General features: G+C 43.2%; 1 protein-coding gene across 1 annotated transcript in view; it reads right to left on the reverse strand.

Moving 5' to 3' along the window:
- Positions 1-573: 573 nt before the first annotated feature.
- Positions 574-25,989, reverse strand: part of KLF9 (KLF transcription factor 9) — a 29,500-nt gene continuing 4,084 nt past the window's right edge. Inside the window, exon 2 of the mRNA XM_050760923.1 lies at positions 574-3,980. Within this exon, the coding sequence (XP_050616880.1) occupies positions 3,751-3,980 (230 nt within the window). The 3' untranslated portion in view covers positions 574-3,750. The remainder of the gene's footprint in view (positions 3,981-25,989) is intronic.

The raw sequence follows: 25,989 nt of genomic DNA on the forward strand, positions 1-25,989 counted from the left end.
CTATACAGAGCTGCTATAAGGATTAAACGAGAAAAACCTAAACACCCAACACCATGACTAGTTTACAATAAAAGCTTAATTAATACGTAATAGCTAGTACATATCTGCATAAATCACACACACAGACACACACACACACACACACACACACTTTGATGCTTGTTTTGCTTGGTATTAGTTTCTACTGTGGAGCCAATGAAACCTCAACTTGTGTGTTCTTATTAATATTGTATCTCAGGAGGACAATCTGAGCTTACAACTTTCTCTGACCAGTTCCTAGTACACCCTGCACACTTATGAGCTCTAAAAGCCTCTTAAAGTGATTTATCTCCCAAAATATAAATATTCCCCTCCAGCATAACATAACGGTTTCCAGTGACCTCTATTCCATCTACTTCCTCAGAGGTCTTGTATATACACAGAAGTCTATATAAATATTGCGAGTGTTAAGAGGTACAGGGTAAAATCATCTTTGCACTCATCCCCAAATCCTGTGAACACAGGTTAAAGAAGTAACTTTCATTATGGTGAAATAGCCACCTTTTACAACACATAATGGCTGGAACAATTCAGTCTTTATCATTTATTATTTTTATTTGGACAACATATATACATATGTACAAAATACCTACTGTCAGAATCCTCTTTTATAATTTCATTTGATTTACAAAAACGGGACAGCAAAATAACTTAGGTCACTAATACTGTACAAAAATAAAACTGATTAAACAGTTGTAAAGATCAGTATCTTACAGTGTTACAGATCATCTGTTGTGAAAGAACATCTCAATCTATCCAGAGTGATGAGTACTGTGCTAAATCTATCTGCAAACTGACGAACTAATCAGTTTCTGTAATTATAACTACCAAATAGAATTCTCAAAAGAAGCATGATGTGGAGCTAAACCTTAAAGCCAGGGCATCATTCCACAATGGTGAAGGGCTTTCTTCTTCCCTAACCAAGGAGAGGAGATATCTTAACTCTAAAACTATTAAATTTTCCAGAATATGACAACTACTTACAGTATTAGATAAAACAGCTTTTCTTTCGTTTTAAACACCTGCAATAGTCTTTCAAAAATTCAGTTTGGTTAAAAAAGTAAACAAAAATTACTATCCTGCATTTGGATTTTCATAAGTTAAATCCATGGTCTTTTTAATATAAAAAGTAATTGTTTCATAGTTTTAGTGTTCAACGAACTCTAGTAGTCCTATTTGAACCATATCTTGATATAGTAAATCTAATTAGAATGCTGGTTCCTGTTTTGTGACATTTTAAAACAGGATTTAATCACAAAGAATAAAAAGTATTGAGCTTATACGTTACATTACTATAACATATAGGAGAATATCAAATGTGTGTTTGTCAACAACTTGAAAAGGCAAGTAACAACTTTTTTGGGAAGTAAATTGTGCATTTTTTTAAAACAAGTTGCTGCATTTATATCCATCTAAGTGCTTGACAAAAGCCACATATAGATTTACTCCTGAAACTATAAAGATTGTCTTTCACTGACTTTGTTTTCTTTCGTTTCTTTCTGTGAGGGAAAGATGACTTTTTACAAGTTAGCAAGTTGCTAGGCAACCCCAAACTCCTCACTCACTAAAAGGCAGCGTGCAGAGTATCATAAGCAGAACCATTCCATGAGCTCAGTAAGAAATAGGCAGCCTAACCTATTTCGTATGGAAGAACAGATGTCCTTAAAACTTATTTTGGACACAGAAATTAAAATTTGGTTTAAAATAAGTGTTTCAAAAATCTGAAACAGAGGTAGAAAGTGTTCTTTATTTTTCCTGACATGTTTTCTCGTGAGAAAACACTTTCCTTTTTATCCCATGGACTGCTCCCAGTCCCTAATGTTAAAAGCAGTTCTCTTTATAGAACTACTAATACAACTACGTTGGTTAAACAAAAAAACACCGTGCTAGTGATGGCTGTTGTATTGGAAGTTGGAGTCAGCCGTGACCCGCGCCCACTGCAGGAGCCCACACTGATTCTGAATCAGAAACGAGTATGTGTCAGGTGAAATAGGTAGGCACCCTATGTTTACACAACACATTTCAGAGCACAAGTATAAACTAGAGTGCACCATAGCTCCCTGTTTTAAATATCAGATAAAATCATCAGAAAGAGTTACTTCTGAAGAAAAAAAAAAATGTAAACATTTCCCCCATGATCACTGCTGACTCCCCTCATTTGAGGTCTTTTCTTAACTATGAAAACTCAGTTCACTTTTCTGGCCTCGTAAAGGCCACAGTTAAGTTTTCAGGTAAATGGCATATATGGATGTAGTGGTTTCAGCCATTATAGACACCTAGATACAAGACATATTAGTGGTGAGGCTATTGATGTAAAAGATACAGTGATGTGATTTCATTCGTAGTATTCCATGTCGCCTACGTTCTCCAAAAGGGACGATTTTGCAGAGTCTCCTCTGAAATCATCGTGGTATTTTCCCTTGGCGTTCACTACTTATAAAGGTTGATTTTTCTGTTTCTATTTCAGCTCCCTTTCCTTCTACATAACTCTTGCACCTGAGAGTGGGAGTTTTGTAGGAACACAGGAAGGAGACCAACAAACCTTTTTCACCAAAAAATTCCAGATCTCATTACTATATGCACACATTTACATAAAACCCAACAGAGTCAAAAGCTCTCTCCCCTAGTGGCATTGGGATACAATAATGATGTTAACTAAAAGCATAGGAAAATTTGGAAAAGTTAATAGAGTTAAAATTCTGTTGGTTCTTTTCTTTTTCTTTTGCGAAACACTACCCTCCTTCTCCTTCAGCATCTGTTGTGTGTATTCTGCCCTCACATCTCTGCCACGATTTCTTAGGGAAACGTGTATATTGTAAAATAAGCAGATTATAACGTGGTGCCAAACAGAATGTCTGCTTCTATCCTCAAAGCATGTATTTAACTTATTCATCCTCTGCATTAGAAAATAAAAGTGCAGCTTATGTTCAAAAAGTACAACTCATACAAAGCAAGGTTTAAAAGTTCTGTACTTAGTGTAACCTTTCAAAGGTTTGTCTTGATTAATATAAATTCAGACTCTGCTTACCCATTGACTATAAGTAACTGATTTTTGTTTTCAAGTCTTTAGATGACAGATCATGCTGGAGTAGATGTGCTCTTGCTTGCATAAAGACAGCTGTGCTATGGCGGTTTTTTTTTTTTTTAATCTCAAAAGTTAACGTGATTCAAGAGAGTGGTTTTGCTAAACAAACTGAAGCACACTCGTCATTACATTAAAAGGTAAGAAAACAATTCTGTGAGACAGCAAGCATAAAGGGCCCAGAATCACTGTGCGAGGCCACAGGTCAACTCACCCAGTCGGACATATGTACACCAGTGTTGAATCTTTAAAATTCTACCCCAGTCTTGGCCTTACCCCCCTCCCCCCCCGCCCACCCCCTACCCTCCCCCCAAAAAAATAAAAGGAGAAAAAAAAAAACAAAACTAAACCAAAAAACCCAAAAGCATTCGCCTTCCCTCCAACAGTCAGAGACGGGTTCAGAGAGTTGCCTCTTCAAGGGGACCAAGTGTTGTTGACTTTGATCTTAGGCTACAATGTGCTTTTTAAAAACAATGCAGGGAGAGGAAAATCAGAATATTGATCAAAGAGCAGTGACTTCCTGTGCCGTCGGTGTGCCTCTTCCGGGGCTCAGTTTTCACGCGTCTGCTTCCTGGGAGTACTTTTGTCCTTTCGGGGTCCATCCTTCCCTGGCTTCCACGGGCAGCACCTCACAAAGCGCTGGCCAGCGCCTTTTTCGATCGCTTGATCATGCTGGGGTGGAACTCGGTGTGCCGCCGGGCGTGCTTTGTGAGGTGGTCACTCCTCATGAAGCGCTTCTCACACAGCGGACAGCGGAACTGCTTTTCCCCAGTGTGGGTCCGGTAGTGGCGCGTCAGCTCGTCTGAGCGGGAGAACTTTTTAAGGCAGTCTGGCCACGTGCAGGGAAAGGGCCGTTCACCTAAGAGAAAGGAATCAGACAGGATACAGTTTAAAGAACAACACGACTCAAAGGATAAATCCCTTGGAGATGACTGTCATGTGTCCCCCTCCCCAAAATCCCTATGTTGAAGCCTTAACCCCCAGCACCCCAGAAAATGACTGCATTTGAAGTTAACGCCTTTAAAGAGGCAACTGATGTTAAACAAGGTCATGAGGGCGGGCCTTAATCCACGACTCGTGTCTTTATAAGAGGAGACGAGGACACAGACATGTGAAGATTAGGGAAGACGGTGGGAAGACAGCAATGAAGCCACCATCTACAAGCCAAGGAGAGAGGCCTCCAAAGAAACCAACCCGTCCGCCGCCTCCACCTTGGACTCCCAGTCTCCGGAACTGTGAGGAAATAAGGTTCTGTTGTTTCAGCCACCCAGTCTGTGGTTGTGTGCCACGGCAGCCCAAACTAACACAATGAGGAAGTTACTAACACTTCTAAGCAAATGAGCTTGCCATTTGGTCCCCAATGGGTCCCTTGGAAATTATTTTTTCTGTTTTATTCCACACAATTGCTGGTTTCATAAATTCTTTCAAGAGTAAAAAAGCTGAGCCTCTTTGCTAAATTTCTTGGGGTCATAGGATGGAAGAGAACTGGCATTGGGTCCAACCAACCTCCCATCTGGAGTGAGCGTTTCTCCCTCAGCTCCTGAGTGCAGGGGCCACTCCGTTCCTGAGCATCTCTGTCACATCTTTTAGTGATATAAAATCTGCCTTCCTGCAAAGGCCATACTTTAAGTCATATTGTCTTAACAGCAGAAATAAGTTTGTGCTGGGCGTGGTGGCTCATGCCTGTAATCCCAGCACTTTGGGAGGCCGAGGCAGGTGGATCACCTGAGGTCAGGAGTTCGAGACCAGCCTGACCAACATGATGAAACCCTGCCTTTACTAAAAATACAAAAACTAGCTAGGTATGGTAGCATGTGCCCGTAATCCCAGATACTTGGGAGGCTGAGACAGGAGAATTGCTTGAACCCAGGAAGTGGAGGTTGCAGTGAGCCAAGATCATGCCACTGCACTCCAGCCTAGGCGACAGAGTGACTCTGTCTCAAAAAAAAAAAAGTTTGTTCCTTGTGCCACACATTAATCCTTTAAAAATCTGCAGATACGTCTTTCTCTAATCTCTTCTCCAGTTTCCAAACAATTCCAGTTTCTTCCATATTCCTCATAAAAGACAAACTAACATTGTTTAAGCATAGAGCTAAGGGCTTCCTGTGCCCTTTTCACTGAATTCTCACAAGCACCCCACAAGGTTGCCCCATTTCACAGATGAGAAAACTGAGGCTTAGAGGGTTAGACTGTGTACTCAGGCTCACATAACTGGAAAGCAGAGTCATGAACTGGCCCTGTCTACCAAGGCCTGTGCTCTTGGCCACATGGCTGTCCTGACTCCTGGGGGTCCTGGGGACTTGACAGCTTCCACATCCCTCTTTCCGATTGCTTTCCTTGGATTCATGCTAACATCTGTGTCCCACTGAAAATGCAGCTAAGCCCTGCCTGCCAGATGTGATCAGGCCAGCATCCAGAACCTCCTACTGTGCCCCACCCACAAGGTGAAGGCAGGGGAGGGTCTGTGTCCGCATTTGGGGAGGACACACACAGGCAGACAAGCAGACGAACTGTTGAAGATAGGAACCTCACTTGCTCCCCTTGTAAGTGACTGCCATCGCCCGGCTCCCAAAAGCCTGCCTCTGCCTACTCTTTACACCTTTCCAAGCACAGCCGACAACAGCTGCTGCACAGACAGAGGACACACAGGCTCCTGGTTTCCACAGAACTCTCCAGACACTCCTTGGCTAGGTGTGAGGAGTGAATATTTTCTCACTCCTGTCCCGGCCTTCCTGGAACCCATAGAGAAACTGCAGAGGCTGGGAGCTGTCCAGCGTGGTGCATTTGAGTCATCCAAAATTATTCATTCTATTTTCCCCAGCTTCTCTTAACCTGTGCTGATGAGATGCAGAAATATGATAAAACAAAACAAAACCAACCAAATCTATCACCTTTGTGATAATCTATTCATGATGAAGGCTCTCTGCTGTCTTCTAAGCAGAATGATAGTCATAACAACACCCTGTACAAAGTACTTTTCGAGGAAACCCAATGTGGGTAAAATGAATCTGTAGCAGTTGATTCTCTATGTGCAGATCTACGTATAAACCCTTATGGAACTCTGAGTTGAAAAGCTATGGCAGCAGAAGGCAATAGCAGACCAATGAATGCTGGGTCCTACTCAAGGTAGGAGATAGGGTTATTAATGCATTTTGATGCTCGGGGATGGGGCTGCAAAAAGGAAAAAAAAAAGTCTCCCCTGAAAAACTCAACAAAGACATGGAGTTGAAAACTACACTTCTGCAACTTCTATTAGAGAAACAGCATTTTAACCCACTTCACCAGACCTTTGAGCAAAAGTCAAAATACAGATTGTTACAACCCAACAAGGCTGGGCTTCTTGAGGCTAAAACAATGTCATGTATGATGACTTTTGTCCTACTCATGGTGCCAAGCATTTGGTAAATGCTCAAACTTTACACACACACACACACTCTCTCTCTCTCTCTCTCTCCTGGTCACTCACATTGAAATCTGCTCAGATATTACTGGTTACTGGAGAAACCTGAGCCATTCCAGAATTAGACTGCAGTGAAGTCCTCTTTAACCCCAGTGAAGCAGCTATGGGGGAAATGTTTTTCTAAACATGTTCTATTAAAAATATAACAAGGGGTCAGAACTCATAGAATGGTAAGTTGCAAAGAGCCAAACCAAACCAAAACAAAATACCCTCTCTGCTCGGTCCTTTTTGGAGCCCTTTCTCCACTCCTTTCTGATGTGGCGGGGAGGAGAACAATGAAAGGAAGAGCTCAGTGTTTTCTCAATGCTTGTTAAGACAAAAGCTCATTAGAAGTGGTTTTCTTGGAGGAGCGCTAATGTGGCTTAGCCTCCTCACTGGCAGGTACTCATTTCTTTCAAGTGAGTCGTGAGAGGAGGGGGTTCATTTAGTTGAGGGGATCTGTGTCCACCGCGGGGAAAATGGAACAGAAGACCATTCAGCTGTGGGCTAGGATTGGAAAAGAAATAAGATACTCTCGCTGTGTTCGGAAGATGGCTTTATAGAAGTGATCGTGGAAAACTGGCATGAAGCCATCAGAACAGGAGAACTATTAAGTTTCTATGCTTGTGACTTACATATATTTCAAGTGTAATCAGGGTCTGTTCCCACTGAATTCACTTTCGATCTAGCTGACAGTGATACTCTCTTGACTGCCCCTTGGAGCTGTCATTTTGTGATGGTTCTCATTGCTTCTAATCCAAGTGCTGTCATTGACCTAGCATCCTTATCCCTGAAGTGTTTCACAGAGAGCAGAGAGGGCCACCCACAGAGCCCCAAGAAAATCTAGAGCCAATAGAAGCCTTTGTTAGGCTCATGTAATTTGTATAATTCAAGTTTACCGTTTTTCACGCATTTAAAAAAGATCTGCTTGGAAGTGAGTTGCTAGTATAAAAGGCCCGGGATCATTTTGATTTATCTGGCATCCTTTGGAAAACCTTTAAAAACTTTTTGGTCAGTGATCTAAATCAGGGGCTAGCAATCCACATCCCACTGGCCAAAACTGGCCTGCTATGAGCTAAGAAAAGTTATACGATTCTTATATTCGGTTTTTACTAAGTGGTTGAAAAAAATTAAAGGAATATTTCATGACAGGAGAAAATTATATGAAATTAAAATTTCCTTGTCTGCATATAGTTTTATTGGAAACAGCCATGCTCATTGGTTTAAGTATTATCTACAGCTGCATTTTCAAAACAGCAGTGTTGAGCAGTTGCCCACAGAGACTGTACAACCTGCAAAACTGAAAATATTTACTATCGGGCCCTTTTGTGAAAAGTTAGTTGATTCCTGATCTCAATCAAAAGACTTGAAGCTGGGCATGGTGTTGCACACCTATAATCCCAGCTACTGGGGTTGAGGCATGAGAATCGCTTGAACCCGAGGGGCGGAGGTTGTGGTGAGCCAAGATCACGCCACTGCACTCCAGTCTGGGCAACAGGGTGAGACCCTGTCTCAAATAAATAAATAAATAAATAAATAAATAAATAAATAACAGAGGACTTGAACTTCTAACTGGCATACACCAGAATTTGTAAATGCAAATGTCTTCAGGAGCCAGACACATTAAAAAAAGGTCAGGGGCAGGGTGGGAGCAGGTGCATTCAATCATAGATCGTAATGGATTCCATGGTGGGCTGAAGGGTGCTTCCGCTACTTAGAGGCATTCAAGTTCAACATTATAAATTATGGTGCCACCCAGTGGTGTGTATGCAGGCTGGATTCTGCTGAGGGACCTACAATTTGCAGCCCTTTGAAAAATCTCCCACCTTTTTAACACAGTGGAGAGTTTGGATCTAAGAGGCCGTGATGTTTAATCTAACATCCCGGCATATAAGTTAATGACAGTCATATAATAAGGCATTATTTAGAAAATGATAGATGTTTTGCACTTAAGATAGCATGGAATGGGGAAGTCACAGGTAGACAAGAACAGAATTAAGGCTGAATGGGACCAGAGATGATCTGCAGAGGGGGAGAGGACTGGCCTAGAGAGACGGCGACTTGACCTTCAGCTGGCAGCCTGGGGGAAACCAAGTCAGGCCCTCTCCTTGAGGCTCAGTGCTAAGGTTTAAAGGAGAATGGTCAGCCTTCATGCCGAACAAACCACACAGCAATGCAATTATCAATTAGAGAATCTTTAAACCTGTCTTTAGTATTAATGAGAGAGTTACCATCCTCCTGGGAAAAGGGAAAAAAGTACCCAACAGACTTGTACCACTGCATTATTTCTGGCCTTCACCGGAAAACACACCCAGAGGCAGTGACACAATAAACTGCTTTACTGGAGAACAGCTGTTAACAGCACAAGTTTCTCTGAGTTCTCATTATTTATATACCACTCCCCACCCCTTTCAGTAACAAGCTAAGCACCTCTCGCTGACTGACTCAGTTCAGAGTATAAAATAAATGTGATCAAAAAAGCTACTGAACGCTGCACACAATGTGTAAAAGACTTTCTTTGCAGAGACAGATCAGGCCTCCAGAATTCTCCTGGGCCTACGGAGGGTGCGAGAGCAGCGGACTGGGGCCCCTGGCTTTGTGCTTGCCTACTTAGCACAAAAGGACACTTGCTGCTTTTGAGAGGGAGCCTCCTCAACTGCTGATTAGTTGATGATGCCAAACGAAGCCTATTTTTTTGTGGGCAGTCCTGAAATGAATGGAGGTGAGATCTCCATAGAGAAGACAGAGGCTGGGCCTTTGGCAAGTGCCAGCCTTGCTCACTGGACACAGGCAACCCTCCCCAGGCTCCCTGAGCTGTCCAGGCTGCCACTGAAGTCCTGCCTGGGGTCAGGGAGGCCTACCATCTGAATGTCGTCTCTTTCCTACCTGGTTCTTCTCATCTTCCCTGCCCCACCCAAATATAGGGATGGGTCTAACTTGAATGGAGGCAGGAAGGTCAAAAATACAAAATCGAAAGCTTCCATTGCATCTAGCAAAAGTAAACCAATCTGGTAAAAGACAAATCTAAGGGATTTAGGCCTCCTTTTCAGAAGAGAACTCAAAAAGTGCCAATTAAGCATTAAGGTTTCCTGCAGATGTACAAAATCAAGTCTTCTTTTGGAAGAAAAATAACGCTCAGCTGTTCAAGATGGATCACTTGAACACAGAAGTTCAAGACCAGCCTGGGCAATGTGGTGAAACCCCATCTCTACCAAAAATACAAAAAATTAGCCAGGCATAGTGGTGCTTGCCTGTGGTCCCAGCTACTTGGGAGGCTCAGGCGGGAAGATCGCTGGAGCCCAAATGTTGAGGCTGCAGTGAGCTGTGATTGTGCCACTGCACTCCAGCCTGGGTGAGAGTGAGACCCTGTCTCAAAAAAAAAGAGTATTTCTGATTGCAAAAACAGCACTAGGATTCCATAGATAAAAGAGTCATTTGGGTTGGTTGTGTGGCTCACACCTGTAATCCCAGCACTTTGGAAGGTTGAGATGGGAGGACTGCTTGAGCCCAGGAGATCAAGACCAACCTGGACAACAGAGTAAGACCCCAACTCTACAAAAGAAATGTAATTTTCAAAAGGATAACTTGATGTTATTAAATCATACTGATATTCCATTTAATAGCTCATACACACACACACACACACAGTATCATATACACACTTATCATGTACAAAATAGTATGTGATAAAATTGAACAACCATCCCTAATAAAAGCTTTCAGGAAAATAAAATAATTCCTCAGCAGGATAAAAGATCAGCTCTGGAACCTTTCCTCGGCAAGGTCAACAGTAAAATAAAGGTAGTATTACTACTAAAGTCTAGCCCAAAGCATAAATGGACACCCACTCCCATTGCTATAATTTAACATTTTCCAGGAAATACTAATGAGTGCAATTGGATAAAATAAGAAGTAAATTGAGAAGAAGGGGGCTTATAAAATAAGAATTATTTGCAGTTGACATAACTTTCTCTTTGAAAAAAGTTCAAGATAACTGAAAAATCTAATCTAAATTAAAAGTGCATTCACAGGTGTAACTATACAAAAGAGCACTGGTTTTCTTACATGCTAGCCATAACCAGTCAGAATAAGCCTAACAATAAAAGTTCAGGACCTTGGTGAAGAAATGCAAAAGCTTTGATGTAAAAGAAAATGAACAAATGAAATGCTCCCTGTGCCTCTGAATGGTAAGGCTCAATGGTGTGAATACGGCAATTCTGTACAAATTCATCTATGAAATTAACACACACCATAAGAATTTCTTTTTCTAGAACTTGACAAAATTATTTCTGAAGTTCATTTGGAGGAATAAACATGCCCAACTTGCCAAGAAAATTTTGCAGAAGAACAAATAATAACTGAGCACTTGCAACAGTAGTTATTAAAATGTATTATTAAAGCTGTAATAATTAAGATAGTGAGATAGCAGCACAGGAAAAGACAAATCAGTGGAACAGAGTAGGGTCTGAAAATAACCCTAAGAATCTATAGGGATTCTGTAAATGGTAAATGGGGAATTTCAAATCAGTGAAACAAAAAATGTTTAATTCAGTAAGTGGCTTAGACATCAGGTAAAAGAAAAAAAAAATAAATCTTAATCCCTACCTCATACTTTTCACTCAAATGATTTCCAAATGGGTTATAAATGTAAATGTAAAAAATAAAGCCATAACGATAAAATATAGGTGAATATTTTTAGAATCCTGGAATGAAGAGAGACTTTCTAAACATGAAACCAAAAGCAAAATCCTACTTGAAGGATAGTTCTGAATACGTAAAAATGTTAAAAATATATATAGGTAGAAAAATTTAAGAATCAAAATAATAAATGAATAAAATAAATTGTAGCATATGACAAAAGGTTAAAATCTGTAACACAGAAAAGACTTGCAAATCAAAAAGAATAGCCCAACTTAATAAAAGTGGGCAAGGATGCAAATAAATAATTTATAAAATAAGAAATACTGGCCGGGCGTGGTGGCTCATGCCTGTAATCTCAGCACTTTGGGAGGTCGAGGCGGGCAGACTGCTTGAGCCCAGGAGTTTGAGACCAGCCTGGGTAACATGGCGAAACCTCATCTCTACTAAAAATGCAAATATTATCCAGGCTTTGTGGTGCACACCTACAGTCCCAGCTACTCAGGAGGCTGAGGTGGGAGGATCACTTGATCTCTGTGAGACAGAGGTTGCAGTGAGCTGAGATCATGTCACTGCACTCCAGTCTCGGTGACAGAGCCAGACCTTGCCTCTAAATAAATAAATAAACAAACAAACGAACAAATAAATAAATAAAATACTAATGACCAAGAAATAAATATGAAAATATATTCAATCTCACAAGTAATCAAAACATGCCAAAGAAGACACCAGCAAGATATCTGTGAGGTCAGTGAAAACGTTAAAAAATCTGTTCACACCAACCACTGGTGGAGGCAGGAGGAAACAGGCCCTGTACCACACTGGTGGGATTTATAATTAATCCAGGGCCATCTGGCAATATTCTCCTGCAGATTATTTTTGGCAATTAATTTGATAAATAATTAGATAGAGACACGAAAAGGGATACCAGCATTGCTCATGAGAGCTAAAAGGTAGTAACAACTTAAATGCTCAACAATAAAGGGCTGGTTTAATACATACAGTATGTCCTTACAGGGGACTAATATGTACCTGTGAAAAAGGTACCAGACTGTTATATCATGAAATGGGAAGATGTTAGCCCTACACTACTAACTGAGAAGAATGATGTATGATCAGCTGCATAAGTGTGTGAATATATATGGAGAGAAAAAATCCTGTTGTCCCCCAAAATGTGGGCTGAGTGAGGTGGTTCACGCCTGTAATCCTAACACTTTGGGAGGCTGAGGCAGGAGGACTATTTGAGGTCAGGAGTTCAAGACCAGCTTGGGCAACACAGTAAGACCCCATCTCTACTACAACTTAAAATTTTAAAAAAGTTTTTTAAGTAAAAAGAATATATACAAAATTTGAACAGTTACTATCTACCTCCAGTGAGGAGATAAAGAATAACTTATACTTCCTTTTGTAATTTTTCCCTATGTTTTCTGATTTTTTAAACAGTGAGTATATATTTCTCTTATGAGAAAAGGTTGGAAAAAGTTATTTTAATATTTTTTAAAAGTCTTACTGAAAACAGTGGTACATCTGAGTTTAAACCGTTCCACAAATGGCTTGATCAAGAATATATTCCAGGCCAGGCATGGTGGTTTATACCTGTAATCCCAGCACTTTGGAAGGCTGAGGAGGGAGGACTGCTTGAGGCCCAGGGTTCAAGACCAGCATAGGCAACCTAGTGAGACCTCATCTCTTAAAAATTTGTAAAGGAATAGATTCCATGGGCATGGAAGTGGAGGGCAGGGGGTGATTTATTTTCTATTGAGAAATTACTGGACACTTCAGTAATTGATCCATGACCAAAGAGAGGAGAAGAGTCATTTTGTCTTCTTCTCAAATTTATTGTCAGAAAGTCAGAAACTTTCTGGCCCAGTGTGATGGCTCACGCCTGTAATCCAGCACTTTGGGAGGCCAAGGCAGGTGGATCACTTGAGGTGAAGAGGTTGAGACCATCCTGGCCAACATGGCAAAACCCCATCTCTACTAAAAATACAAAAATTAGCCAGGCGTGGTGGCACACACCTGTAATCCCAGCTACTCGGGAGGCTGAGGCAGGAGAATCACTTGAACCCAGGAGGTGGAGGTTGCAGTGAGCTGAGATCGTGCCATTGCACTCCAGCCTGGGTGACAGAGTGAGACGCAGACTCAAAAAAAAAAAAAAAAAAAAAGGAGAAAGTCAGAAACTTCCTGAATATACTATATCTGTTTTCTCACTCCTCTATTTCCACCTCTCCTACTTTTTCCATATGTGAAAGGGACATGGCCCTCTTATAAGAATGGACAGGAACCTTCCTTCCTTCCTTTGCTGCACAAACAGCAACAGTAGGGTTGCCCATCAAAGGAGCATCCTTGTTAGAAAGCAGATGAGGAGTCAGATCGTGAAGAAGTGCAAAAATTTGAGTCTAAGCATTTTTTCATGGGCCAGGCTGGTGGGGCATGCATCCACACAGACCTGCCCTGACCCTAGGCCTCAAGCACCCCATTGTCCATCACCATCTGGCTTCCCTCCCCACCAAAAAGCAATGTCGACATGCAGGTATGAAACATGAACAGTTGCTTTTTTCCCATTCTCCATTACCCTCATGTGCAGAACCACCAATACACATTACAGAAGAGGGCCGGGCGCGGTGGCTCAAGCCTGTAATCCCAGCACTTTGGGAGGCCGAGGCGGGTGGATCACGAGGTCAGGAGATCGAGACCATCCTGGCTAACATGGTGAAACCCCGTCTCTACTAAAAATACAAAAAACTAGCCGGGCGTGGTGGCGGGCGCCTGTAGTCTCAGCTACTCGGGAGGCTGAGGCGGGAGAATGGCGTAAACCCGGGAGGCGGAGCTTGCAGTGAGCCGAGATCGCGCCACTGCACTCCAGCCTGGGAGACACAGCGAGACTCTGTCTCAAAAAAAAAAAAAAAAAAAAAAAAAAAACACATTACAGAAGAGGTGTGCAGGCCGTTCCTGGGCACAGACGAGTCCACATTTTTCTGCATACATCATTTCAATGAACACTGAACTCAAAAATCATTCATTCAAAAGTCTCCTGTTTAGCAGAAATATTGCTTTGCATATAGATGTTTTGAATGAATAAAAATGTTGGATAGGCTTTGTAAGAATAATCTTGCCTGAATGCCATCCCATCATATTACTACCATTTGCTTCTGACCTCTCACTGAATCCTTTTTGTGATTTGGCTTCCGTTTATATTTTATTTGTTGATACAACAGAGACAGTGTAGGGCTTAGGTGTGAGATTTTACTTCTGGATCTCTATGTTTATCTGTAGAGAGCAACTTGTCCTAGGCTTTAGGTTCTGAAATGGTAAGTGGGTGTGTCTGTGACATCTGTACGCAGCACTTCCTCATTGAAGCATGCTGGAGTCTAAGAAGCAAGCCTATCCAAATATCATTCACACGTTCCCAACTCAGCTATCTGTGAGACAGCACATGCGGTCCCAGCAGACCTCAAACAAAAGACAGCAGACAACAGAATTTTTTTTTTTTTTTGAGATGGAGTCTTGCTCTGTCACCCAGGCTGGAGTGCAGTGGCGCGATCTCGGCTCACTGCAACCTCCGCCTCCCAGGTTCAAGCAATTCTTGTGTCTCAGCCTCCCAAGTAGCTGGGATTACAGGCACCTGCCACCATGCCCAGCTAATTTTTGTATTTTTATTAGAGACAGGGTTTCACCATGCTGGCCAGGCTGGTCTTGAACTCCTGACCTCAGGTGATCCTCCTGCCTTGGCCTCCCAAAGTGCTAAGATTACAAGCATGAGCCACCGTGCCCGGCTGACAACAGATTCCTGACTCTTTAGGTTCTTGATTCAGTAAAAGCTATACATTTTTTTTTTTTTCCTGTGAGGCAAGGTCTTGCTCCGTCACCCAGTGACATGATCTCAGCTCACTGCAGCCTCAACCTCCCAGCCTCCAGTGATCCTCCCACCTCGGCCTCCCAAGTAGCTGGACCACAGGTGCATGCCACCACACCCAGCTAATTTTGCTTATTTTTTGTATAGACAGGGGTCTCACTATGTAGTCCAGGCTGGTCTCAAACTCCTGGGCTCAAGTAATCCTCCTGCCTCGGCCTTCCAAAGTGCTGGGATTACAGGCATGAGCCACTGCACCTGGCCAAGAGCGGTCTTGAAGTCTCAGTTATATGTCCCTGCCTGAAAACTAAAAATAGTGCAGAGGCAAAATGCGGACCCTAAACATACATTTTTAACACAATGAAGATCTGCCTCGTGGTGTAGTGTGATAAAAGACCATATAAGTCAGAGTCACAGAATTTAGAGGTGGATGAAATCTTAGTGATCCTCCAAAGGCCCAGAGAGATGATGCAACCTCCCCACAACCACACAGCTAGCCCTTCAAAGACCAGATCCTGGCCCAGACTAGGTAATTCCCACCATCCCAGACTCTGCTGCCTCTGTCCAGCTAATTGTGGGAAAGATAGATAATAAATATCCACCTAGGCATTAAATATTGAACAAGATATAAATGCCTAATGGCAAAGCTATCCCAAGAACAGATTCTTGGAATCTTTGCATTTTTGATGATTTTTATCACCAGGGAATTAAACCTGTCATGTTTTAGATGAAGCCAACTCAGAGGGCAGATGATGTGCCCAAGGACGCCCTGCACAACAGTGTGTGACCAAATTAAAACCAGGTTTCAAATTGCTCCTTCAGTTTTATGCACAAAATGGGATTAGATGTGAAAGAAGAGCCCAGACTCAAACTAAAAGCACAGACACTGACCTTTCACAGTGCCTTTTTTTCTAATTCTCTGCCTTCCAGGCCCTTCCTTCCATATGCGTTGCCTCGGGGGAGGGGGGTGGTCAGACATAGTTTAGAATAAATAAGTTGCCACTGAGCTTTAATTTTCAAAGTAGCATTTAGAAAACTCATTTAACACTTGTGCTGGTGTCATGTCATTTTCCTTTTGAGAAATTGGAAACTCTTTCTGTTGCTATTATATTAATAAAGTTGGTGTTTATTTTCTGGTTTAAAAAAAAAAAAGTCCGTGAGCTTAAAAAACTCTCAATTTGCCAGATCTTCCAACTAAGACATGAGGGGCAGAAAAAGAGAAAGAGAAAGAGCTGGTAGGACTGTATTAGAGACACAGAGGTGTCTTATACAAATAAGGCCCTCTCGGAAGCCCTGCACAGGCCGTGACACCTGAGGAGTTGGGGAGCTACAGCTGAGAGGGGTCTCAGTGCGTGCACCTTTCTAAGCGCAGGGTGGGGAAAAGGATGGAGTTCCTGAGCCCAAAACTGTGCTGTTGGAGAAATCTACAAGAGGACTGGGTCACAGTGCAAGGATCTAACACCTAGAGCCACTGATGTCAGCCTGTGAGGATGGGGACACAGGCAAGTGCATGACAGACATCTCAGTGGACATCATCACAAGGTCAAAGGACAGCATGCAACATGGATGGCTCTCCCATGCAGCTGAAACAAGAGATGAGCCCCAAGCCCACCAAACAGAAGATCACTGTCAGGGGAAGGAAAGGCAAGGGACCCTAAATCAGACAGAGAGAACCTGATTTTGCAAACATTTAGCCAAAAGAGAATATAATTTAATACAGAAGTAACTGAGACCCTGAATTGCCAAGAAAATGATTGTCCCCCAGCAGCAGAAATGGAGAGACCGATGCCTGATTAGTCAACATCTACTCTACCTGCTGGGCTGTGGCATTCATAAGGACTCATGGTGAAAAGTGATGCCACTCCAACAAGTGTTTCATCCAGCTTTTTCCCTCTGGGCTCAACCTCTGCACACTGTATGCACACTGTATGGTATGTAACCCCCACACCACAGTATGGCTGCAGTGACCATAAATCCTACTCAGACATGCCACATGGGCCACCAGCAGCTTTTCAAGCTTTTAACTCTTCTACTCCTGGGATGAAGTGAGCCACTAAGTCACATGGCTTGGTGTTTGGCACCAAAGACCACAAAGAACTGCAGGTCGGAGCTGTCCACCCTTCACAAAACAGCCCCCACTCAACCCTCCCCCGGAGATCTCAGAAAAGGAACACAGTCCCCTCTTTGGGCATGTATTCCATTCAAAACATGCCCAAAGGCATAAGTCACTTTTATGCATTTTTATTAAGTTGTTTTAAAGGCATGTATGCCTTTGGGCATGTTTTGAAAATTAGGAGCAAGCAAGGCTTTGAGAAGAAATGCCTCGGTTAGGCTGGGTGTAGGCCTGTAATCTCAACAGTTTGGGAGACTGGGGCAGGAGGATCACTTGAGGCCAGGAGTTCGAGACCAGCCTGAGCAATATAGCAAAATCTCATCTCTAAAAGAAAAATAAAAACATTTTTTTTTAATTAGCTGGACATGGTGGTGCGTGCCTGCGGTCCCAGCTATTCAGGAGACCTAGGTGAGAGATCACTTGAGCCAAGGAGCTTAAGGATGCAATGAGCTATGATTGTGCCACTGTACTCCAGCCTGGGCAACAGAGCGAGACCCTGTCTCAAGAAATCCAGCCTGGCCAACATGGTGAAACCCCGTCTCCACTATAAATACAAAAATTAGCTGGGTGCTGTGGCTCACACCTGTAATCCCAGCACTTTGGAAGGCCGAGGCGGGCAAATAACTTAAGGTCAGAAGTTCGAGACCAGTCTGGCCAACATGATGAAACCCTGTCTCTACTAAAAATACAAAAATTAGCTGGGTGTGGTGGCTGGCACCTGTAATCCCAGCTACTTGGGAGGCTGAGGCAGGAGAATCATGTGAACCCGGGAGGCGGAGGTTGCAGTGAGCAGAGATTGTACCACTGCACTCTAGTCAGGGCAACAGAGCAAGACTCCGTTACAAAAAAAAAAAAAAAAAAATTAGTCTGGCTGCAGTGGCTCACGCCTGTAATCCCAGCACTTTGGGAGGGCAAGGTGGGTGGATCACATGAGCCAGGAGTTCGAGACCAGCCTGGCCAACATAGTAAAACCCATCTCTACTAAAAATACAAAAATTAGCTGGATGTAGTGGCACGTGCCTGTAGTCCCAGCTACTCAGGAAGCTGAGGCAGGAGAATTGCTTGAATCTGGGAGGCGGAGGTTGCAGTGAGCGAGATCATGCCACAGCACTCCAGCCTGGGCAACAGAGTGAGACTGTCTCAAAAAAAACAAAAAAGGCCAGGCGCGGTGGCTCAAGCCTGTAATCCCAGCACTTTGGGAGGCCGAGACGGGCGGATCACGAGGTCAGGAGATCGAGACCATCCTGGCTAACACGGTGAAACCCCGTCTCTACTAAAAAATACAAAAAACTAGCCGGGCGAGGTGGCGGGCACCTGTAGTCCCGGCTACTCGGGAGGCTGAGGCAGGAGAATGGCGTAAACCCAGGAGGCGGTGCTTGCAGTGAGCTGAGATCTGGCCACTGCACCCCAGCCTGGGCGACAGAGTGAGACTCTGGGTCTCAAAAAAAAAAAAAATTAAAAAAATTAAAAAAATAAATAAAATAAAATCAATTAGGAAAAAAAAGAAAAAGAAATGCCTCAGGTTAGAGAAAATAGCCTGTGTTTTTCACACTGGGAACCCCCACTTCAGTGCGATAATGCTCACTGAACAAGCATTTTGGGGCTGGCCATGACTATAGATTGCAATACGAGAGAAAGCCAGCTGCTTGGTTGTCATTCTGCTTATTTTCATTAAAATGGTAATGGTACAAAACTACTGTAGAATTACGGTAGCACAGGGAGTTAAGTCACTTTTATGCGTTTTTGTTAAGTTGTTTTTAAGCTCGACTTTTTGCCTCTTATGATTTATTACAGTGTTTTTCTTGGGCACTGTGCACACTGAATACATTTCCGAACCTCAGTGGGAACTGCCATATAAACAACTCGTCTTTGTACAGACTAGGCTTTTATCTATTAGCACATAGGGTAATAAATGTTCCTGTAAACATGATTTGTTTCTCTGGACATTAAAATGGACAGGCTGGAATTAAAACTAAGTCAATGGCTTTGAAGTTCACCCTGCTGCTGTTATACTTGTTCCATGTGAGGCTTTTGGTATCGGCTTCTAGAACATCCACTCAGGAGGGCCAGTGGGTGTTTGCCCAAGCATATGTAATACCTGTCAAAACCATCTATCTTCTGCAAAGACCCTTCTGTACCTTCACTTATGGCCTATCTGTCTTTCAGGCTGAACTCCAGAGATAGTTCAGAGCTCTTTCCCATCAAAAGAAAGAAAAATATATAGAAAAAAAAAATTATCACACTGTTTGCCTCTCATTTTGTCAAACTCTGTTCTTTGGAAAATCCTATTGGTAGTTCTAAATCGGATGATAGCCGGACATGGTGGCTCACACGGGTAATTCCAGCACTTTGGGAGGCTGAGGGGGGTGGATCACCTGAGGTCAGGAGTTCAAGACATGCCTGGCCAACCTGGTGAAACCCCATCTCTACTAAAAATACAAAAATTAGCCTGGCATGGTGGTATGTGGTTGTAATACCAGCTATTCGGGAGGCTGAGGCACCAGAATGGCTTAAACCCGTGAGGTAGAAGTTGCAGCGAGCCGAGATCGTGCTGCAGCACTCCAGCCTGGACAGCAGGGCGAGACTTTGTCTCAAAAAAATACAAATAGAAATAAATAAATAACGAAATGGGAAGATGGAGTGAATAGGTGTGGGTTTTGCCTGTCTGGCATTTGTTCCCTTTTGAAGAATAAATAACACATTAAATTTCCTTTTGGCAACAACTCCTTCCCCATTCTGGGTACATGTAATTCCAGGGAGGGTGACCCCACACCTCCAGACTCAGAGATTGGATGTGACCCAGTCATGCCATAGTGATTCATTTCAGGGATGGGGCACACAATCTGAACTAGTCATAGAGCTTAAAGCCTGGAACTTTTGCTGGAATCATTGCGAATGGAAAACCGTCTTTCCTTGGGGTTTAAGTGGCAGGATATGAGTCTGGAACTGTGGGCAGCCATCTCGCCACTATTTGGAGACAGCCCTGCCAACCCCACGATTGAGGCCATAGCAAAAGGCAGCAAAACGGAGCCATAGCGAGGCAGACACTGAGTGCCTGTATCCACAGACACCGAAACGAGAGCTACCCCTAGATGTGTTTGTAACCTGAACCAATAAAGTTTCATTTTTTTTTATTAAGCCAGTCCCTGTTTGGATTCTGTTGTCCTGACTAATACAGCTTCGGGCCCACAACCAGGTTATTTTTCAACAGGAAGGAAGCAGCTTCTGGATAACTATGGAAAATACAGAGTAGGTGTGGTCAGAGTCCAAGATTTCTGCTGACACTCCTAACTGAGGTTCGTGAAAACCAACCACGAGCCAGAGTTAGAACAACAAAAGAGTAGACAGCTGAAGACTGGTGGCTCTGGGACCAAACCCAAGAGAACCACGTAAAACACAGGGTCTCTTCCCACTGGCGGAAACCCAAGGGGTCCAGATCAGCAAGCACTCATGCCCAACTCCACCCACCTAGAGACAGACTAGGAAAATTCCAGTGTAACCTTGAACTAGGTTAACCAACTCCCAGTCTGGTTCCTCCTATTAAATGAGAAGAATAGCACCTTTCTATCTCACAGGATTGCTGTTGAGTTTAAATGTGACAATGCATGTAAACCATTTAGCTTGGAACCAGACATATAATAAATGTTAGATATTATCATTATCATCACTATTAGTCACGAAATCCAAGGTGCCTGGTACCAGCATTTTACATAGCTTTTTGCAGGTAAGTCACTCAATAAATAATTTAAGTGAATGAGATGGCCAGGTGCAGTGGCTCACGCCTATAATCCTAACACTTTGGGAGGCTGAGGTGGGCAAATGGCTTGAGCTCAGAAGTTTGAGACCAGCCTGGACAACATAGTGAAACCCAGTCTCTACAAAACATACAAAAATAGGCTGGGCGTGGTGGTGTGCATCTGTGGTCCCAGTTACTTGGGAGGCTGAGGTGGGAGGATTGCTTGAGTGAGGGGCAGGGGGAAGTAGGGGGAGAGTGCAGAGGCAGCGGTGAGCCAAGATCCTTCATGCCATTGCACTCCAGCCTCGGTGACAGAGTAAGACTCAGTCTCAAAATAATAATAATAATAATGATAATAATAAATAAGTGAATGAGGCAGTGCTGGACTAATCTGGAATTCTAAACAAAAATTCTAGGAATCAAGGGTTTCCTGGACACTCATATAAATTCTTTATTTTTAATTATAATGGTGTGCTAAATGATTTAAACACCTCGTCTGAATTAAGCCTCATAACAACTTCATAAATATGTAATTACTGAGCTCCATTTTACAGATGAGAAACCTGAGGCTCAGAGAAGGTAAGTGGAGCATGAGTTGTCATAAATAGAATGGTGAAGACAGGATTCAAAAACCCATGTCTGAGGCACCCGAAGGCCTGTGCTCTGACGACTCTGTCTACTGTCTCTGTACTGAAGGTAAAGACCCCTCACATTCCAGTTCCTCAGTCTTGGCTGTTCAATATGAAATGGGTCAGGCCTTAACTCTTCCTTTCTAACTGCCTGTCTTATCACAGCTCGCTCTCTGGAAGACAGAGACGGCGAAACCTTTTTTCTCCCTCTATTTCTTTGGGCCGAGATGATCTGTAACTTTGCTCCCAGTTCTAAAATGTCCAAAGAGAGACTTTGGTGTTTTTGTCCCTTGCCTATTCCACTGGTTCCCACTTTGGTTCAAGTCAGGCCCTTTGGGAGGCACTCCCTTCCATAACGACGGAGGCTCAGCTTGGAAAAATGTTCAAACTTCATTGAAGACATAACACCACGGACTGCATTTCAAATCCTTGTCATTAATTTTGTATGGCTTAAGCTCCCGTCTCTTATTTAAATAAATGTCCCCACTTTTTAAAAAGACTCAATCTGGCCAGTTAAGGATTGGTCTTTCTCCTGTTCAAATTCTCCTAGATTCCTTTTTCCTGTTCAAATTTGTGATCATTCTCAGTTTCATTAAAAAATAAACAAATTCAAAGGCCCAGTAGCAGCAGCTCTGGCTTAGATCGTGAGCAAACTGGTTCTCTCAGCTCTAGAACCTTTAGATTTTAGATCCAGATTCTTCAATTCTCATCTCAGGATTCTGAAGTCAATTATGCCACACTAGAAACTGAGATTAAAAGAGAAGCCTTCGGGCACACCATCAAAAAGGCTTTGGACACACACAGCAATGAATGCCCTGGGAAGGTACCACGTATTTAAAAAAAAAAATTGGGTGCATCTCACTCCTTCAGTGGGGATCACATTCTTATGAATAATAATGTTAGTCCTATTATTTGCTGAGGGGACTGCTTGAGGCTGGGATAAAACAAATGTTTACTCGTGGCCTTAATGCATCAAAAAGGTATTAAAGTTTCAGGAGGATTCCAGGTAGGCAGTGGTAGGAAACCTCTCAGCAGCTCTGCCTTGGACTGTTTCAGAGAGTGCTGCTCCCATAAAAAGGGCATAGGCCACCCCACCTAACTCCACCTCTGCCCTTTCACTTGGTTAATTCCATGAAGCAGCTCTTTAAGGTGAAAAAGAAAAATGTTAACCATAGACTGAAGTCCCAGGAGAGCAAGGGGGGAAAAGAATTCAAATGAAAGTACTGCAAAGAATTCAAAAGGAAGGAAAAATTCCTAGGCACCCACAGAGCCAAGCTTGAAGCTAGGGGCTTTAGCATGTTCTGCTGACAAATGCTTCCAACTGTCTAGTACCCTCATGAGCTGGTGAGGCTCTGGGAGATTACACAGTATGACCACTCCCATGCTAGTCAAGGCAGAGAGGTGGCTTTTGAACCCTGGTAGTGTGCTTCGAAGCCCTCCAAGTCCCCCAAAACGTTTCAAGAGAATAATCCCCATCTCTCTGAGAGAGGGTGGGGATGTGCTTTCTTAAAGACAAAATGATGGATGTGATGACCTCCCAAGGTCACTTCCAACCTCTAAGTGCTATTCTTTTGATACTAACAACTGCTGCCACCAAGTGCTCTGAGTTAAGCCTAGGCCTGTGACTAACTTCCAACAAAAAGTGGGGCGGAGAGAGAGCCAGGATTGCTCAAAGACCACTGAAAGAGGATCTCACTTCTCTCCCTTTTTAACCATCTGTGGGGTTTTTTTCTTCGTCTTCCTTTTGCCCCTCCTTTCTGCGTGTGTTGCATAGAAACAGAAAATGCCTTTGTACCAATTACTAGGCACTAATTTACGCTCTTCAGTGGGCGCTGGGCTTGCTGGAGAAACATTAGGAAAAGGTGGGAGGGTCGGATGTGGGGGAGGATTCTAGCAGTGGAGGAAGGAATGGCATGCTACAAGCTTTTTCTCCAAGCCTGAGAACAGCCAAGGGGAAAGAGAGAGAAAAAAAAAAAAAAAGAACACGGAAGATTTGGAAGTCAAGACTAACAAATGCGACAAAGCTTTTTTTTTTTTTTTTTAAATGAAGAATGGTAATGATCATAAGTCATTCAGAAATCAAACTGATGGGATAGAAAGCAGGCTCCAACTAGAGCATGTCAGATTGTTTTAGGGGCTTCTGAAAGAGTGAAGACCGGGAAATCATCCGCCCACTTTTCTTCTCAATGAACTTATTAAGGAAAACCATTGTCAGTCATTTTCCCAATGTCATATGATGTTTCTCCCTGGGAAGTTCAATCTGGGAATTTCCCACAGATGTTGCAGAATGACTAGTCCTTGGGATAAGCGTCAACAATTGAGACAGGAATGTAAATCTGACCCTCATGTTCAGAATCCAAGAATTCATTTCCCTCAGCTTACATCTTTGTGTCTGAAGGTAATGGGGTGTCACCATTCAAGCGGCACTGTATTTACTCTGGTATCTCCCTCTGTCACGCAGGAACCCACTTATATCCTTGCCCTCTCTCTTCTTACCACCCACAGAAGATGTAAGAGGAAAATCAAGGGAAACAGTGTGCGTACTCTGTAATCTGACCCCACTTGTGTTTTCTATTGTGAAACAGTAATCTTGCCAGCAGAAGATTCTCAGAGGCTCCCTGACTTTGTTTTTGCTAGGGCAGATAGATGGAGGATGACACAGGACACGCAGGAAATGAGGGAAGAAAGGCAACCGGTGGCTCCTACCTTGCCACTAGCAATAAGAACTGTAGGGTCCTGACAGCCTACAGCCCCAGGGTCAGATTTCTGCAGAAAGCTCGGGCTGAAGAATATATTCAAGGGAGTTTTAGCCTCTTGTCTAAAACCCAGAAGCAAACCCTATAGCAAACCCTTGCAGCCTCAGAAACCCATCTTCTATAGCTAGAAGCTATGTGTATGCAGCCTTTTGCATAGCTTGTTACTCTTACCTAACAGGATACTTGATATCACTCCTATTGCTGAGTGGGGTGGGGCAGTATCATCTCCCAGGGGGCAAAAATTGGTTCTGTGACAGGTGAAAAAAGTCTTAGCTATTACAACGATTTGTCGCTTTCAGAAAGGGGCATAGTCCATAAACAGCTCAAGTGTATCTGTGGAATTAAAATGTAATGGGGGAGGCCAGGCACAGTGGCTCACGCCTGTAAGCCCAGAACTTTGGGAGGCCGAGGTGAGCAGATCACTTGAAGTCAGGAGTTCGAGACTAGCCTGGCCAACATGGTGAAACCCTGTCTCTACTAAAAATGCAAAAAATTAGTCGGGTGTGGTGGCACACACCCATGATCCCAGTTACTCTGGAGGCTGAGGCAGGAGAATCAGTAATGGAGGGGTCAATTATGGGAAAAGGGTAGAGAAACGGTTACCTGTGCAAGCCCCACTCAGGCCTAGTTGTAAATCTATGTTGGATGAAGCAAGTTGGGTTATGAAATGCCATTCCACATCACTTTGGGGAGCCCTCTGGAAAGAAAAATGGGGTAGAGATAATGTGTCCCTAAGGATCCAGGCACAGGGCTTCCATTCTACTAACGAAGAGAAGAAATGGCGGTAAGGGCTGGGCAGGGCCTACTTAATGGGCGGCCAAGCAAGCTAAGGCTCCCTAGTCTAGGGCAAAGCCTTGCCCTGTCTCTAAGGCCCCACCTCCCAGGCAATGAAGGTGAGTTTTTCCTCATACCTCTGATGACATCAGACTCTCCTTGACCAAACAGTTGACTCCAAAGCCTTTTACAGTAATTAAGGGAGAAGAGTGCAAGAAGCTCAGGGCAACCTCATGCCTTTAAGCAAATTCCCACCTAAGTTAGAGTTAGCCAGTGATGAACATTCCTAGAGGGGCCAAAAAAATCTGTTTTCCATATTGGAGGACAACTTCTACTAACAGAGGCTGTCCAGGTCCCTCACACCAAGTATGCCAAGGATCCCAAGAATGTGTTCGAAGAGGCTAAGGAGAAGCACAAGCCGCCACTCGGGGCTTTTGTAGCTCCCATCTCTCCTGGTTTTTTATATGAGCCTCTTTTTGCACTATATATACACACATATACACACACACACACACACACACGGAATATATATACACAAAAATATTTTTTCATAGAACTCGGGTGTGATGTTGGAATTTGGGGTTTTCTCATCTTCAGAATCCTATAATTAGTGTTATCAAACTCAACCCATTGTCGACACTTGGCGATAGCTGACTTAAGTCCCTCCAAAAAGAGAATAAGATGGCACCTGGCATAGAAACAAGGCCTAAGGTTTCTATCATCCGGATATCAACCCAGCATGATTCAACATCAGCCTGTTCTGATGACTTCTGAGCTGGAATTAGAATGTAGTCGTTTCCTTCTCCAAATGGTAACACTGCCTCTACCACCCACCCCCCAAAATCTGCCCACACTCTATGTGAAGGGTATGCGCAAAGTCAGGAGACTTAGGATAAACTTCATGTTAATTACATTTTCAAATAATATGCT

Source organism: Macaca thibetana, chromosome 15, assembly GCF_024542745.1.
Source record: "Macaca thibetana thibetana isolate TM-01 chromosome 15, ASM2454274v1, whole genome shotgun sequence".
Classification (NCBI taxonomy): Eukaryota; Metazoa; Chordata; class Mammalia; order Primates; family Cercopithecidae; genus Macaca; species Macaca thibetana.